A 13,233-nucleotide genomic window follows, 5' to 3' on the forward strand; every position below is an offset into this window, starting at 1 on the left:
CCCATTTACCTCACATCCCTAGGCCTCTGTAATTACCATTCTACTCTCTGCTTCTATGAGTTTGGTTATTTTAGATTCCACATGTTAAGTGAGAATGTGTGATATTTGTCTTTTTATGTCTGGTTTATTTCACTTAGAATTATGTTCTTTAGTACAATTCATGTTGTCACAAATGACTGCGTTTCCTTTTTTTTAAAAGACAAAGTAAGTAGTATTCCATTATATGTATACACCACATTTTTTAATCTGTTCATTTGTTTTTGGATACTTAAGATGAGTTCGTAACTTGCCTATTGTGAATAAGGCTGAAATGAACATGGTAGTATAGACATTTCTTCGATAAACTTAATTTCAGATCTTTTGGATAATAAATACCCAGTAGTGGGATTGATGAATCAAAAGGTAATTCTGTTTTTTAGTGTTTTGTGGAAACTTCTTGAAGTTTTTCATAATGGCTCTACTAATTAACATTACTACCAACAATGTAAAAGTTTTCTCTTTTGCCCACATTCTTGTCAACATTTATAGTCTTTCATGTTTTTGATAAAAATCATTTAGACAGATTTGAGATGATATGTCATTGTGATTTTAATTTGCATTTTTATGATGTTAAATAATGTTAAGCATTTTTCATGTATCTTTTGACTTTTTGCATGTCTTCTTTTGAGAAATATGTATTCAGGTCCCTTGCCCATTTGAAAAAAATTGCTATTGATTTGTTTGAGTTGTTTATATACTTTGGATATCATTTCTTGATGGATGTTGGCTTGCAAATATTTTCTCCCAATTTGTAGGTTGTCTCTTCACACTGTTGTTTCCTTTGCTGTGCAGAAGCTTTTTAGTTTGATGTAATTCCATTTGACAATTTTTGCTTTTGTTGCCTGTGCTTTTGGGGTCAGATTCAAAATACTGCCCAGAAAAATATCAAGAAACTTTTTTTCCCCTTTGTTTTCTGCTAGTAGTTTTACAGTTTCTGTTTTTATGCTTACATTTTTAATACATTTCAAGTTGATTTTTTTGTGTGGTGAGAGATAAGGATTGTTTCATTTTTCTGCATATATATCCAGTTTTCTCAACACCTTTTATTGAAGAGAGTATCCTTTTCCAACATTGTGTATTCTTGACATGTTTGTAAAAAAGAACCCAATGGACTGTACTTGTGTGGCTCATTTCTGGGCTATTTTGTTCCATTTATCAATGTGTCAATTTTTGGGGGGTGATATTATGCTTTTTACTGTAACTTTGCAATAGAATTTGAAATCAGATAGTGTGGTGTCTCCAGCTTTGTTCTTCTTGCTCATTTTGCCATGGTTATTTGAGGTATTTTGTGGCACTCATTCTTTCTTATGTAGAACTTAGATTCTGAGTCAGATCATTTTCCTTCTCCCTGAAGAGCCTTTAATGTTTTTATTGTTGCATTTTAATTGTACATATTAGTGGGATTTGTTATGCTGTATTCATACATGTACATAGCATAATTTGATCAATTTTATCCCCCCAAACCTTCCTTCCCTTCTCCCTCCCTCCCCTGATCTGCTTACTCTACCAATCTCCTTTTGTTATTACTATATTATTTAAATTATGTTATTAGTGCATTATAATGATATAGCAGAGTTCATTGTGGTATATTCATGCATGGACATAGCATGATTTCGTTCTCCACTGCTTCCCCATGTCCTCCCCTCTTCCCTTCCTCTCAGTTCCCTTAAGACCTCTTTTTAAAACATTTCTTCTGAGCAAGTCAGCAGGCAATGAATTCCTTATTTTTGCTTTTCTGAGAAGTTTTTTTTTCTCATTAACTTCTAAAGAATAATTTGCTGGATATAGAATTCTAGACTGGTTGTTGTTTTGTTTTTGTCATCACTTTAAATATTTCACTCCCTTCTCCTCTTATTTGCATGGTTTCTGATGAAACATTCTCTGCAATTCTTATCCTTGTTATTAGGAAGGCAGGTTCCCTTTCTCCTCCTCCTCTGGCTTCATTCAAGATTTTTTATTTGTCTTTTCTTTTGTAGAGTTTAAATATGTGGTAGGCCTCCTTTTACAGTTCTTGGTATTTACCCTACTTGTATTCTCTCAGATTTGATATGTGGAATTTGGACCATTTCTTGGCTATTACTTCAAATATTTCTTAAGCTCTAGTGTCTCTTCTCTATTATTCCAGTTAGGTGTATGATGCATAACTTGGAATTTTTTCACTGTTCTTTGAGGTTTTTGTTTTGATTTATTTATCTTCTTTTGGGATTTTGGACTTGGAAGTTTCTATTGATTTATTTTTAGGTTCACTGATGTCGCAGGCTATTTACTAATATGCTCAACAGTGGTATTCTTTATTTCTGTTACAGTAGTTTTTTTTTTTTTTCGTACTGGGGATTGAATTCAGGGGCATTTGATCACTGAGCCACATCCCCAGCCCTATTTTGTAGTTTATTTAGAAACAGGGTCTCACTGAATTGCTTAGCATCTTGCCGTTGCTGAGGCAGGCTTTGAACTGGAGATCCTCCTGCCTTAACCTCCCAAGCTGCTGGAATTACAGGTGTGCACTGCTGCACCTGGCTGTTAAACTAGTTTTGATATTTAGTATTTCCTTTATATTATTCCTTGGAGTTTAATTTTTCTGTTTACATTATCCACCTGTTCTTGCATGTTGTCTTTCCCATTAGAATTCTTAGCATATTATTGTAATCATTGTTATTTTAAATTTTCTCACCTAGTAATTGTAAAATCTGTGTCATATCTGACTCTAGTTCTAATGCTTGCTTTTTCTCTTGAAAGTGCTTTTTGGAATATCTTATAATTTTCTATGAAAACTGGACGGATGAATTGAGTAATAAAAATTTAGATAAACAGACCTTTAGTGTGAGGTTTTATGTTGTTTTGGCCAGGGTTATGTCATATTGAATGTATGTTGTAGCTGTAGATGCCAAAGGCATGAAATTCTTCTAGAATTCATGTTTTTTCTTCCCCCCACCTCATCCTTTTTGGATATCTCAGTGAACTCCTTATTTGAAGTCTGTCTTGTAGCTCTTGAGCTGTCGTTGACTGCTATTACACTGGAGTGCTGTCAATAATGTGGCTAAGTATGAGGAAGGGAAAGAATTCTACATTCTCAGTCTTTAGGTGGGCCTGTGTCATGGGGCTGTGCCCTTCACAAGTGTTTTGAATTTCTCCCACTTAATGAAACATAATGGCCAGAGGAGAGTGGAGTTGGAAATTTTCTTCCCCATGGAACATAAGGCTCTGGACATATCTCACAGTGGTTACTTCTCTCTGTCTGTGCAGAGCCATGAGGAAATTTTTCTTGGCTCTTCCCCAAGTTCCTCGAGGTAAGACCATGGAGGTGTGGGGGTAACCCTAAGGCTGTGTGCCTTTAGCATCTTCCACTGAAGCTTGACCACTGTCTCTAGCGATTTATTAAAATTGGTCAAAGTTAACATTTAGATATTACCGTTTACTGCCTCTAGTAGCTTCTGTTCCAGGTAAACTGATCTTGACTGTAACTATCTGGATTTTCCTCTCTTTGTGTATTTCAGAATGGTGATTTGCCCTGAAATCTTAGTTCTCTGATGAGTCTAAGAAAAGTCACTGATTTTCATCGTGCTCAGGCTTTTCCTTATTGTAAGGACAGGTTTCTTTTTTTAATGTGTTGGAGCTGAAACTGAAAGTCCCAGAATTCCTTTTGTATTTTAATATTTTTGCTTATTTAAATCTTTCCTTCTCAGATTTTCACAAGAGTGAAGATCAAAGCTGGTACTAATTATGATGATAATATAAAAAAACAGTAAATAGTTTTTACCTTAAATTATATTGAGAATATGATTAGAGAAGCATGAGGGTTGTTTAGATAGCTAGATTAGTGAATAAGTTTATCCTCCTATCTTTTTTATGAGTCCTGAAAAATTCATAAGGATCCCTGGAAAATTTTGCACACATTGGTGTAGACTAGGAATTGGCAGACGTTTCCTATAAAGAACTAGATAAGAAATATGTTAAACTTTTTTATAGGCCATACTATCTCTGTTGCAACTAATCAACTCTGCAGTTGTCCACTAAAGCAGTCATTAGTCATGCTTAAACAAATTAGTATGATGATTTTTTAAAATAAAGTTTATCTACAGATGCAGGCTGTGGGCTGGTCTCAACCCACAGACTCTGTTTTACCAACCTCTGGTCTAAATAGCTTTTGGTACTTAGTACAATAGTACTCCTACTCCCAGCCTCACTGAGCCCAAGCCAGCTGCTTGATATTTACCAGCATATTACTGGCCATGACAACTGTGTATCCTTGTCTGTTTATGTGTCTGATTTTCAAAACTATGAAGTCCTTGAGGTTTGGAACTTACATCCCTAGCACCCAGCACAATGCATGGTATATAGTTGGCAGACAAATGTTTTAGCCATTTAGTCCTTGACTCAAATCCTGGCTCGACCCTTACTTATCTGTGTGACCTTGGTTCTTGTAACCTTTGTTTATCAGTAAAATAGGAATAATAATGCCAGCCTCTCATATTGTTGTGAGGATTAATGAAAGACCTAGATATACATCTGATACATAGTAGATGCAAAAAGTACTTCACTTTTATTATTAAAACCTAAGAGGTAGACATAAATGCCATTAGAGTCCAGACTTATGCAGAATTTTGTATTAAGTGTTTGACCACAAACTGGATGAGAATCAAGAATGTGGTAGTTATTTTGTGTATGTATATACTTTTCATTCTTCCCCCACAAAATAATGAGATAAATTAAAAGAAATATGATATATAAGAGGCAGGAAGCAATCCCTCTGTTATATTTGGCTTTACTCAGACCCTTATTACAGTATCATGTCCAGTTTTACATTGCTCATTTTAAAGAGGATGTCAAAAAACTATATGTAGGGTGTCCTGGGAAGAGTCAACAACTGTGATTAAAGGGACAGAAATAGGCCCTTTGAGGCAAGTTTAAGGAACTGAGTTTATTTATTCTGGAAAGCAGACGGTAAAGGAGTTCTTAACTATCTTCAAGTATATGAAGGGTTATTAGAAGGAGGATACTCTCAAGTTGTTCTCCAATGCACAGAGGACCAAAAGAGGAAATCGACTTTTCATTTAAAGAAAATTGTGTTAAACACTGAAATGGACTATCAAGGGATGTCATGGAATCTCCATTTTTGAAAATATTTAAAAAAATAGCAACAGATGGTTATTTATTGAAAAGTTTAAATGTTTGACCTCATGAACATGAGAGACAGGTTTGTAGACCTTGCAGCCTTTCCTATTGGTGTGATATGATTTTTTTTTACATTTACTATTAATTTGCTGAGCATATCTTGCAGGGAAGTCACTTTTGATAAAATTATACCTTAGGTTGCATTATATTTTAATTGCTGGATTTATATTGAATGAACATTATTATTTATCTGCTAGGATTTAAAATAAAGTCAATTTATATGTAAAATCTTTATTTATCTTTTACATTCTACTTGATATATCTGAGGCATTATTGAAGAGTATTTATGATTAATATTTTTTCAAGTAGTACATTACAATATTCTGTAACTCTTTTGTGACAGGGAATTCTCTTGGTATATGATATTACAAATTATCAAAGCTTTGAGAATTTAGAAGATTGGTATACTGTGGTGAAGAAAGTGAGTGAAGAGTCAGAAACTCAGCCTCTGGTTGCTTTGGTGGGCAATAAAAGTAAGTTATTACTACTTATTTATAGTAAAGTTTGTTTGTTGCTGTGGACTGAATGTTTGTGCCCCCTCTCCCCACTCTAGTTCATATCTTGAAACTCAAGTCCCAATATAATGGAAATTGGAGGTGGGCTCTTGGGTGGTAGTTAAATAATGAGAATGGAATCCTCTTAATGAAATTAGTGCTTTTATAAGAACAGAGAGGAGAGAGGTGATCTTTTTCTGCCATTTGGGGTTATAGCAGGAAGGTGGCCATCTGTAAACTAGGAAGAGGGCCTTCACCAGACCCTGAATCAATTGCACCTTGGTCTTGAACTTCTCAGTTTTTGAAACTGTGAGAAATAATGTTGGATGTTTAGGCCATCACTCTGTGATATTTTGTTACAGCCACCTGAACTGAGAACTTACAAAGACTTTTTTTTTTTCCCTGAGAAAAAGATTTGATATTTTTTCCTGAGAAAGAGATTGATATTTGACAGCTTTTTTTGGAAGCTGTTTCCAAACTGGAAACAAATTGAGTAGAAAATTCTTAAGGGTGTGTTTAGTCTTTTCAATAACTTTATCTTCATAAATGGTATCTTTTTTTTGAAATTTGCAGTATGCCATATAGTGTACATCATATTGTAGTAAACATCTTTTAAATGTGTATTTAGCCCCCCATTTAGGCATTACAGTGTGGTAATGAATATATACTGTTCAATAACCATTTTGATCCTTGCTCTCTCATAACTGCTCTACTGCTTTTGGCCAATTCCTGTGAAGGTAAGTTCAGTTCTTACAGTGTGTGTTTTGGCTTCCTGTGATCTAAGGAAGCAGCATGCACTATTAAGAACAGCAATACAGCTGTAGAGTTTATGATACTGAATTGCAGCTTCAGCTCTGTCCCAGAGGTTTTGATATACATTTTGTTAAATAATCTTCTGTTCTAGAGATGGAAGCAGTGTTTGCATAGAATTTTATATACATTGTTTCTTGCTCCAATTGCTTATAAACTTCCTTTTTTGAATTTTTGTGGTTTGTTCAGTGGTTTTTGTTTGTGGTTTTCTTTTTGAGAAAGAGTACACCGAATTAGGAGAGGAGCAGTCCTTGGTAAAAATTAGGGATAACAATTTTTTGATATCTGTTTCATGGGCTATGAGATTTATCATATAAAATTTTAAAACTGAAATCAGTACAGGACTGCTATTTGGTTCATAGGAAATGAGATATTAATAAAGGCTTTCAAATATATGAAATATTAGATATGACCTGATATTCTCCAACTTACTTGAGGTCAGAAAAGAGAAAATAAATTCAAATTATACTGTAGAGGATGTAAGTCAGGAACAATTCCTGACTAGGTTGTTAAATCAATACCCATTTATACTGCCAAAAGTATTGTATTCTTCAAAGGTCTTTAAAGGAATAGTAATTTTTTCCTCTGTGATTGTTTAGAAAATAGTGTTTCCTGAATAGCCAGATCAAAATTTATACATTATCTGGTTTTGCACACTGAGATGAGCATTTAATAAATCTAAGTCTTAATTTAAAACCATTACAAAACAGGAATGAATGCCATTTCTCTGAAGAGTTAAAAATATAAAGTACTCACTAGGAAAGCAGTATTACATATCACAAAATGCTATGACCTGGATAGAAATCACACTTTTTATTTTTTTAAGATTAAGTCAAATTTTCCTCATCTGTTTTATAAATAATTCTTTTTAAGTGAATCAGTTGCTTTTCAGTTCTTTGAAATCTTCCTTTACAAATCTTCAGTTTTGATGAACTTGGGTTCTGTTCCTGGGTTCAGCTTTTCATTTTAGGAGATAATTTCTTAACTGTTTGTCATGTTACCAAAATATTGGCTTATACTATTGTGAAATTTATGCTTTATTGGAGTTTTCTCATCATTTTATGGGAAATAATAGAGGAAGGAGGGGATTTGTTTTCATTTCTTTCGGGATGTAATCTAACCACCATCTGAATTAATGGTTTAGTGGTGCATAGTTATGTACATTATTACATGTTTATGCTATCCTGTGAGGCATCCACCACTGATTGCTGTTAAAGACAGGATATCAGACTAAATGAGCTATGAACTGGGCTGGTGGTACCATGCCCAGGTTTTAAGAACAAACATTTATGTTATTTGAATTTTTACAGAAAATTAATACAGTATTTTGTTTGAGATTTAATAGTACAAAAAGTCAAGTTTTTTTTTTCACTTTTGACTTAGCTATAACCACTTTCTTACATGTTTTTATAATACTCTCTTTCAGAATGAGATCATAGAGTATGCAGTCAGACTGTTATATATATAAAATGAACAGATTCTAGATGAATATTTTCCTGGATATTATTTACTGTATAATTTGTCACTAGCCCAGTATCATGTGATCATATAATGAAAGATCCTTCTGCAGTTAAGTCTATTAGCATTTTAACTTCAAGTTTCCTAAATATTTTATGATTTCTGTTTTCAAATTGATGTTATATTAGAATAGTATAGTAGTATATATTCATTTTCTTTTTGGGAATATAATTACATTAAAAAGTAGTAAAATTTACAAAGACTTCACACATTGGCTAAAGGAAAGGCAAGAGAAATATGATAGACATTTAAAACTAGATTATTATGCTGAGTACCTAAATGTAGTCATCTGCTTAAAAGTGTTTTTTAATTCACTGTTGTATCCCATTCTTTGCAACTTTAATAGAAAACAAATGTTGAAAAGAAATATATATAGTCTGTTAAATATTAGGAGCAGTAGTCAACTTTTAGCCAAAGTTAGTAGAAGGGTGTGTGTGTGTTTGTGTGTGTGTGCATGTGTGTGACTAGGTGTGTCCGGGCAAATTTATTCCATGCCATGAGCTTATATTTAGTAAGTTATAAGATTATTTGAGTTTTATATAAAATACTAAACTTAGAAATTTGGACTGAGGATAGAGGGTAGATGATATAAAGAATTTTTAAAAATGGAACATTTAAGTTTTTTATGTTTAAAAATAGATTAACTAGAATAAGTTAATGATGTAGCCACTAGAGGAAGGTATTTGCTTGTAAGAAATGGGCAAAAAGATTGGTAATTAGTGTATTATTTCAATGTATAACAATTGAAAGTATATAATAATTAAATTAATTTATTTTAGTCTGTATTCTGGAAGTCTATCAGACATTAGTTAATGGTATTTCTTTGTATGATTTAAGATTTTAAAGTATTGAGGAGTGCACAGGGTTTGGACTTAGATTTTAATTATAGATACAATTTTTTTTTATTTAACAGAGAAGTTGCTTTACCAAGTCTTAATTTCCCTCATCTTAAAATGAGAGTAATGGTTTCTGTTTGATAAAGTTGGTTTAAGATTAAATGAGATATGCATGAAAAACACTAGCCATATATGGTCTTATGCATAATAAATGCTTAATAACTATTAATTATTATTTAATCCTAATAGCCTTTAAAAATGCTGAGTACACTTAGTTTCAATTTGAATGATCACAAGTTATAAATTAGTAGAACTAAAATAGATGTTTTAAAAAACTGGCTGGAAAGATAATGGTTCTTAGAGAATTTTCTTGTCATCTTATTTCTTGCCATGGCCTAACATACCACTATCACCTCTCACATAAACTAACTGCAGTATCCTCTTCCTCCTCCTAACTTTGTTCTCCTGTGGTTCAGTTGCCAAGTGAAAAATCATATTACATGATTCCTTTGCTTAAAACCCTTTAGTATTTTCTCATCATACTCAACAGTGAAATCCAGATTCTTCATCCAGGTTTGCTGGGTGTACATGATTTGGTTCTTCCCTGTCTCTCAGATCTCATTTTCTACATGTTTTCTTGCCCACTGTATTCTGAAGTCTCCTTGGTCTATTTTTTTTCCTGTTTCTAAAACATTCCAAGTTCGTCTGTACTAGAGTATCTTCTGCTTGAAATGCTTTTCCCTTTTGATTTTGGCTAGCTCTATTTGTCATTCCTCTCACCTTAAACATCATCTTCTTAAACTTGCCTTCTTTGACCATTCATTATACAGGAGCCACATAGTCCTTTATGTCAGGTTATTGTGTTTCAGTTATCTGCATAGTCTCATTGTCATCTGTCATTATTTCATGTCTGCCTTTCTCCACTAACAGTTTTAAGCTTTATGAAAGCTAAAGACTTCATCACTGAGAGTAGTGCTTGAATGAGTGAATACTGAATGAATGGATAAAAGCCTTTTCATGAAGACTGTTGAAATTAGAAGTGTTTATGGCCCAGGGTGTGTTATTAGGGGAAAATGTTTTCCTAATGAGGAAAATACATATTTAGATATAGGGAATCTGTTAAGATGGCCTTCAGACCAAACTGTTCCACTGAATTCCACCCTGGTGAATAATGTCAATGGGATTTCTTAGAAAATACATCCTAGTTGTATTATGTTGGGTAGTGTTTGAAGTAAAATGTCAGATATTTTACATTATGATTTTAGTTTAAATAAATGTAAAAAATTTAGGAAATTTGCTTCTTTTTCCTAACTTGTGACTTACATAATAGAAACCTATACCTTTTTTACTTTATAAGGTTTTAATTTTTATGTTTAATTAAAAAAATCATGATCTGCAAAACTGCAGTTTAAATTTTTCTCCAGTGTTTCAGGCAAGGACATAAAATGAAATGAAAATTTAGGAATGTTAATTTTCTAAACATTAATTTTAAATTCAGGCCATGTTTTATAACCACTTGGCATTTTAATTTGTCATTTTGTTATTTTCTATCTTTAATCTGTTATGCTTTTCTACTATCTGATCCATCAGCCAGTTTCTTCCCTGACTAGCTAACATTCTCAGTTGGGTAGATTGTAAACAGAATTAACAGGGGTTGCATAGGAGCTGCCCTCTTCCTGATTTATGGCTGTATAGTTAGTGGAGGGGTGGTGGTTATCAGTAACTTGTATTGGGGGTAGGAATTATCATGCTCCAGTATAGAGTGGATGGATGAATGATTTCTACTCTTAAAGATATTAACCAGATCCTTTCCCAAATAAAGACTAATAACTCAGATTTTTAAACAATCTTCCTGACAGATGAGGGCATAGAGAAGAGTGCATCAACACTAATTAACAATGTGGAGTGTATATTCTTCTTAACAGTGATTGATTGTTCTTAGAGAACTATCTCTGCCCAGGAAGTGATGTTTTACATTGGGAGGTTTAAAGGTTACATTTTAATGTACCCTGTAAGTTGTGTGCCCTGGACTTAGTGGGAATGAACTAGTAAAACAAGTAAATTTTAAGTTGAAAATTGTGCTGATGCTCTTAATACAATCACCACAATGTTTTAAAAAAAACTTCCATTTTTTTCTTAGTAATAGAGAAATATAAAAAAGTGGTTATTTGTCAAATTTGAAAATTTTATTGAAATTTACATAAAATATTTGCCCATACTGTGACTCTTTTGAGTCTACAAAAATTCTTATTTCTTCTAGAGAGCAGAAATGTGAAACATTTAGATTGATAATATTTAATTTTATTCTTATCTTGAAGGATTCATACCAACTCCTATAAAATTTATCACCTATAGTATTATACCAAGGTGAAAAAGTCATTGTTACAATTTAAGAGAGCTGTGATTTATAAAGCATAAACAGTTCTTCTGAGGATTTGAAACATTCATTGTTTATATGTTTGAAATTCACACATTGTGCCCCTTTCCTCAATTTCTTTTAATCCTTTGCTTCTTTTTTGTTTCAGATAGTAGTAATCCCAAAGTACCAGACCCAAGTGTGTATTTCAGATGAAAGTAATGTTTCATCTGCTTCTTTACTTTTTCCTCTCTTGACATGTAAATTTTTCAAACAGCTATAGTTATTTACTTACTGAAAGATATTGAAAGCATTTCTACATACCAAGTGAGACAGTCTTTTAATATTTACACAAAGGTGTTCTTCTACATGATTATTCACACTCCTATTTTACTTTCAGGACATGTTGATAGTATTTTAAGTTTAATTGGTTTAATAGTAACTACAAATCATAAGCATAAGCTTGCCTTCAGACTGGTAGTGTGACTGACAATTGCTGGAGGAGAAAATGTCAAATGAGAGCTGCTTCACAACATTACTCAAAAACCATTTTTCACCTGATGGTTGTTGCAGTGATCTTATTTCATTGTTTTTTGGATAACTTACCTCAAGCCATTTTGATAGTACTGTAATTTATTTAGCCTAAGAAGTATTATAGTTTTTGTTTTTGTGGGATTTGGGGGAATTCTGTAACTATATACAATTTCAATGTCTTCTCTTTTTCACAGTAAAGATTTATTAAATATTAAAGGAAGCATAATTGATCTTGTTTCTGTTTCTTTTGTGATACATCTCTGACTGATTTTCAATTGTAGAAGAAATTATTAAATATAAAGTTTATATTAAGAACAGAGTTATAATAACAGATTTCATTGTGAAAAGGGGTTTGACATTTTCATTAACATAAGTTGCTGTAATAGTTTCCTTAATCTATATTTTTGGTATTTTAAAGCAGATACAATATAATTAAAAAAATATACTAGATTTGGGATCATTAAAATGCAACTTTTCTCTTGGTTTTGTCTTTTTATTTAGCTGTACAACCTTGGGCAATTTGCTTAACCACTTCTGGTCATCCTTGTGTATAAAATGAGGGAATATACTGGCTGTTCCTAATCATTTTCCACTTTTAAAATTGTTGACCCAAACCGTTTAGTTGTAAGATTACTTAATGGGACATATTAATTGCTCTACAGTTTTAAGAAAGTTTTATTTTAACTTCATGTGTATGTTAAACCTTGTTGTCTTTGCAAAGATTTCTTTGGCTCCTTTTATTATTCAATTATTTTATTGTTAAAAATTCAAATTGCTATATTTATGGATAAGTGCATATAATAATTATAATAAAAATAGTAATATATCTAACTAAGATTCATTGAATTCTTAGTATTTGCCAGGCATACCTTAGAAATATGGTCAGTTTTAGAGTGGTTTTGGTCATGGTAAAAATAGCATAAAACTTAAAATTTTCTTGAATTAGAATTTAAATTTTAAATGTTCATTTTATGTGACATCATTTTCTAAAATTTCAAATGAATGTTTTTAGGGTTTTTTTTGTGTGTGTATGTGTGTGGTGTTGGGGGTTGAACCAGGGCCTTGTACAGTAAGTATTATTGAGCTACCTCCACAGCCTGATAGTCTAGTTTTGCAGTGTAAATAAAACAATTTGGTAGGTACATTATTTGTTTCTAATTATTATCTCTCCATTCATTTAATAAATATTTGAGCACATATCAGTCTAGGTATTATAGAAGTGAACAAATGGCTATCCCTGCCCTCATTTAGCTGTGTTCCAGGGAAGAAAGAAAGAAAGAAAGAAAGAAAGAAAGAAAGAAAATATGTTTCCAATAATAATAAGAGATAGATAAAGCAGGAAAGGGAAAAGAAGAAGGAATGGAGGATGGTATTAATATTTTGTTTCCTTTTTTTCTGCAATACTGGGGTTTGAACCCAGGGGTACTCTACCACTGAACTACATCCCTACCCTTTTTATTTTATTTTGAGATAC

At 32.5% G+C, this 13,233-nt stretch overlaps 1 protein-coding gene across 2 annotated transcripts in view; it reads left to right on the forward strand.

Moving 5' to 3' along the window:
• Window positions 1-13,233, forward strand: part of Rab28 (RAB28, member RAS oncogene family) — a 77,334-nt gene that overhangs the window by 16,777 nt on the left and 47,324 nt on the right. For both annotated transcript variants that reach the window (XM_047566884.1, XM_047566883.1), the window contains exon 4: window positions 5,555-5,684. In XM_047566884.1, the coding sequence (XP_047422840.1) occupies window positions 5,555-5,684 (130 nt within the window). The remainder of the gene's footprint in view (window positions 1-5,554; window positions 5,685-13,233) is intronic.

This window comes from Sciurus carolinensis, chromosome 10, assembly GCF_902686445.1.
Source record: "Sciurus carolinensis chromosome 10, mSciCar1.2, whole genome shotgun sequence".
Taxonomy (NCBI): domain Eukaryota; kingdom Metazoa; phylum Chordata; class Mammalia; order Rodentia; family Sciuridae; genus Sciurus; species Sciurus carolinensis.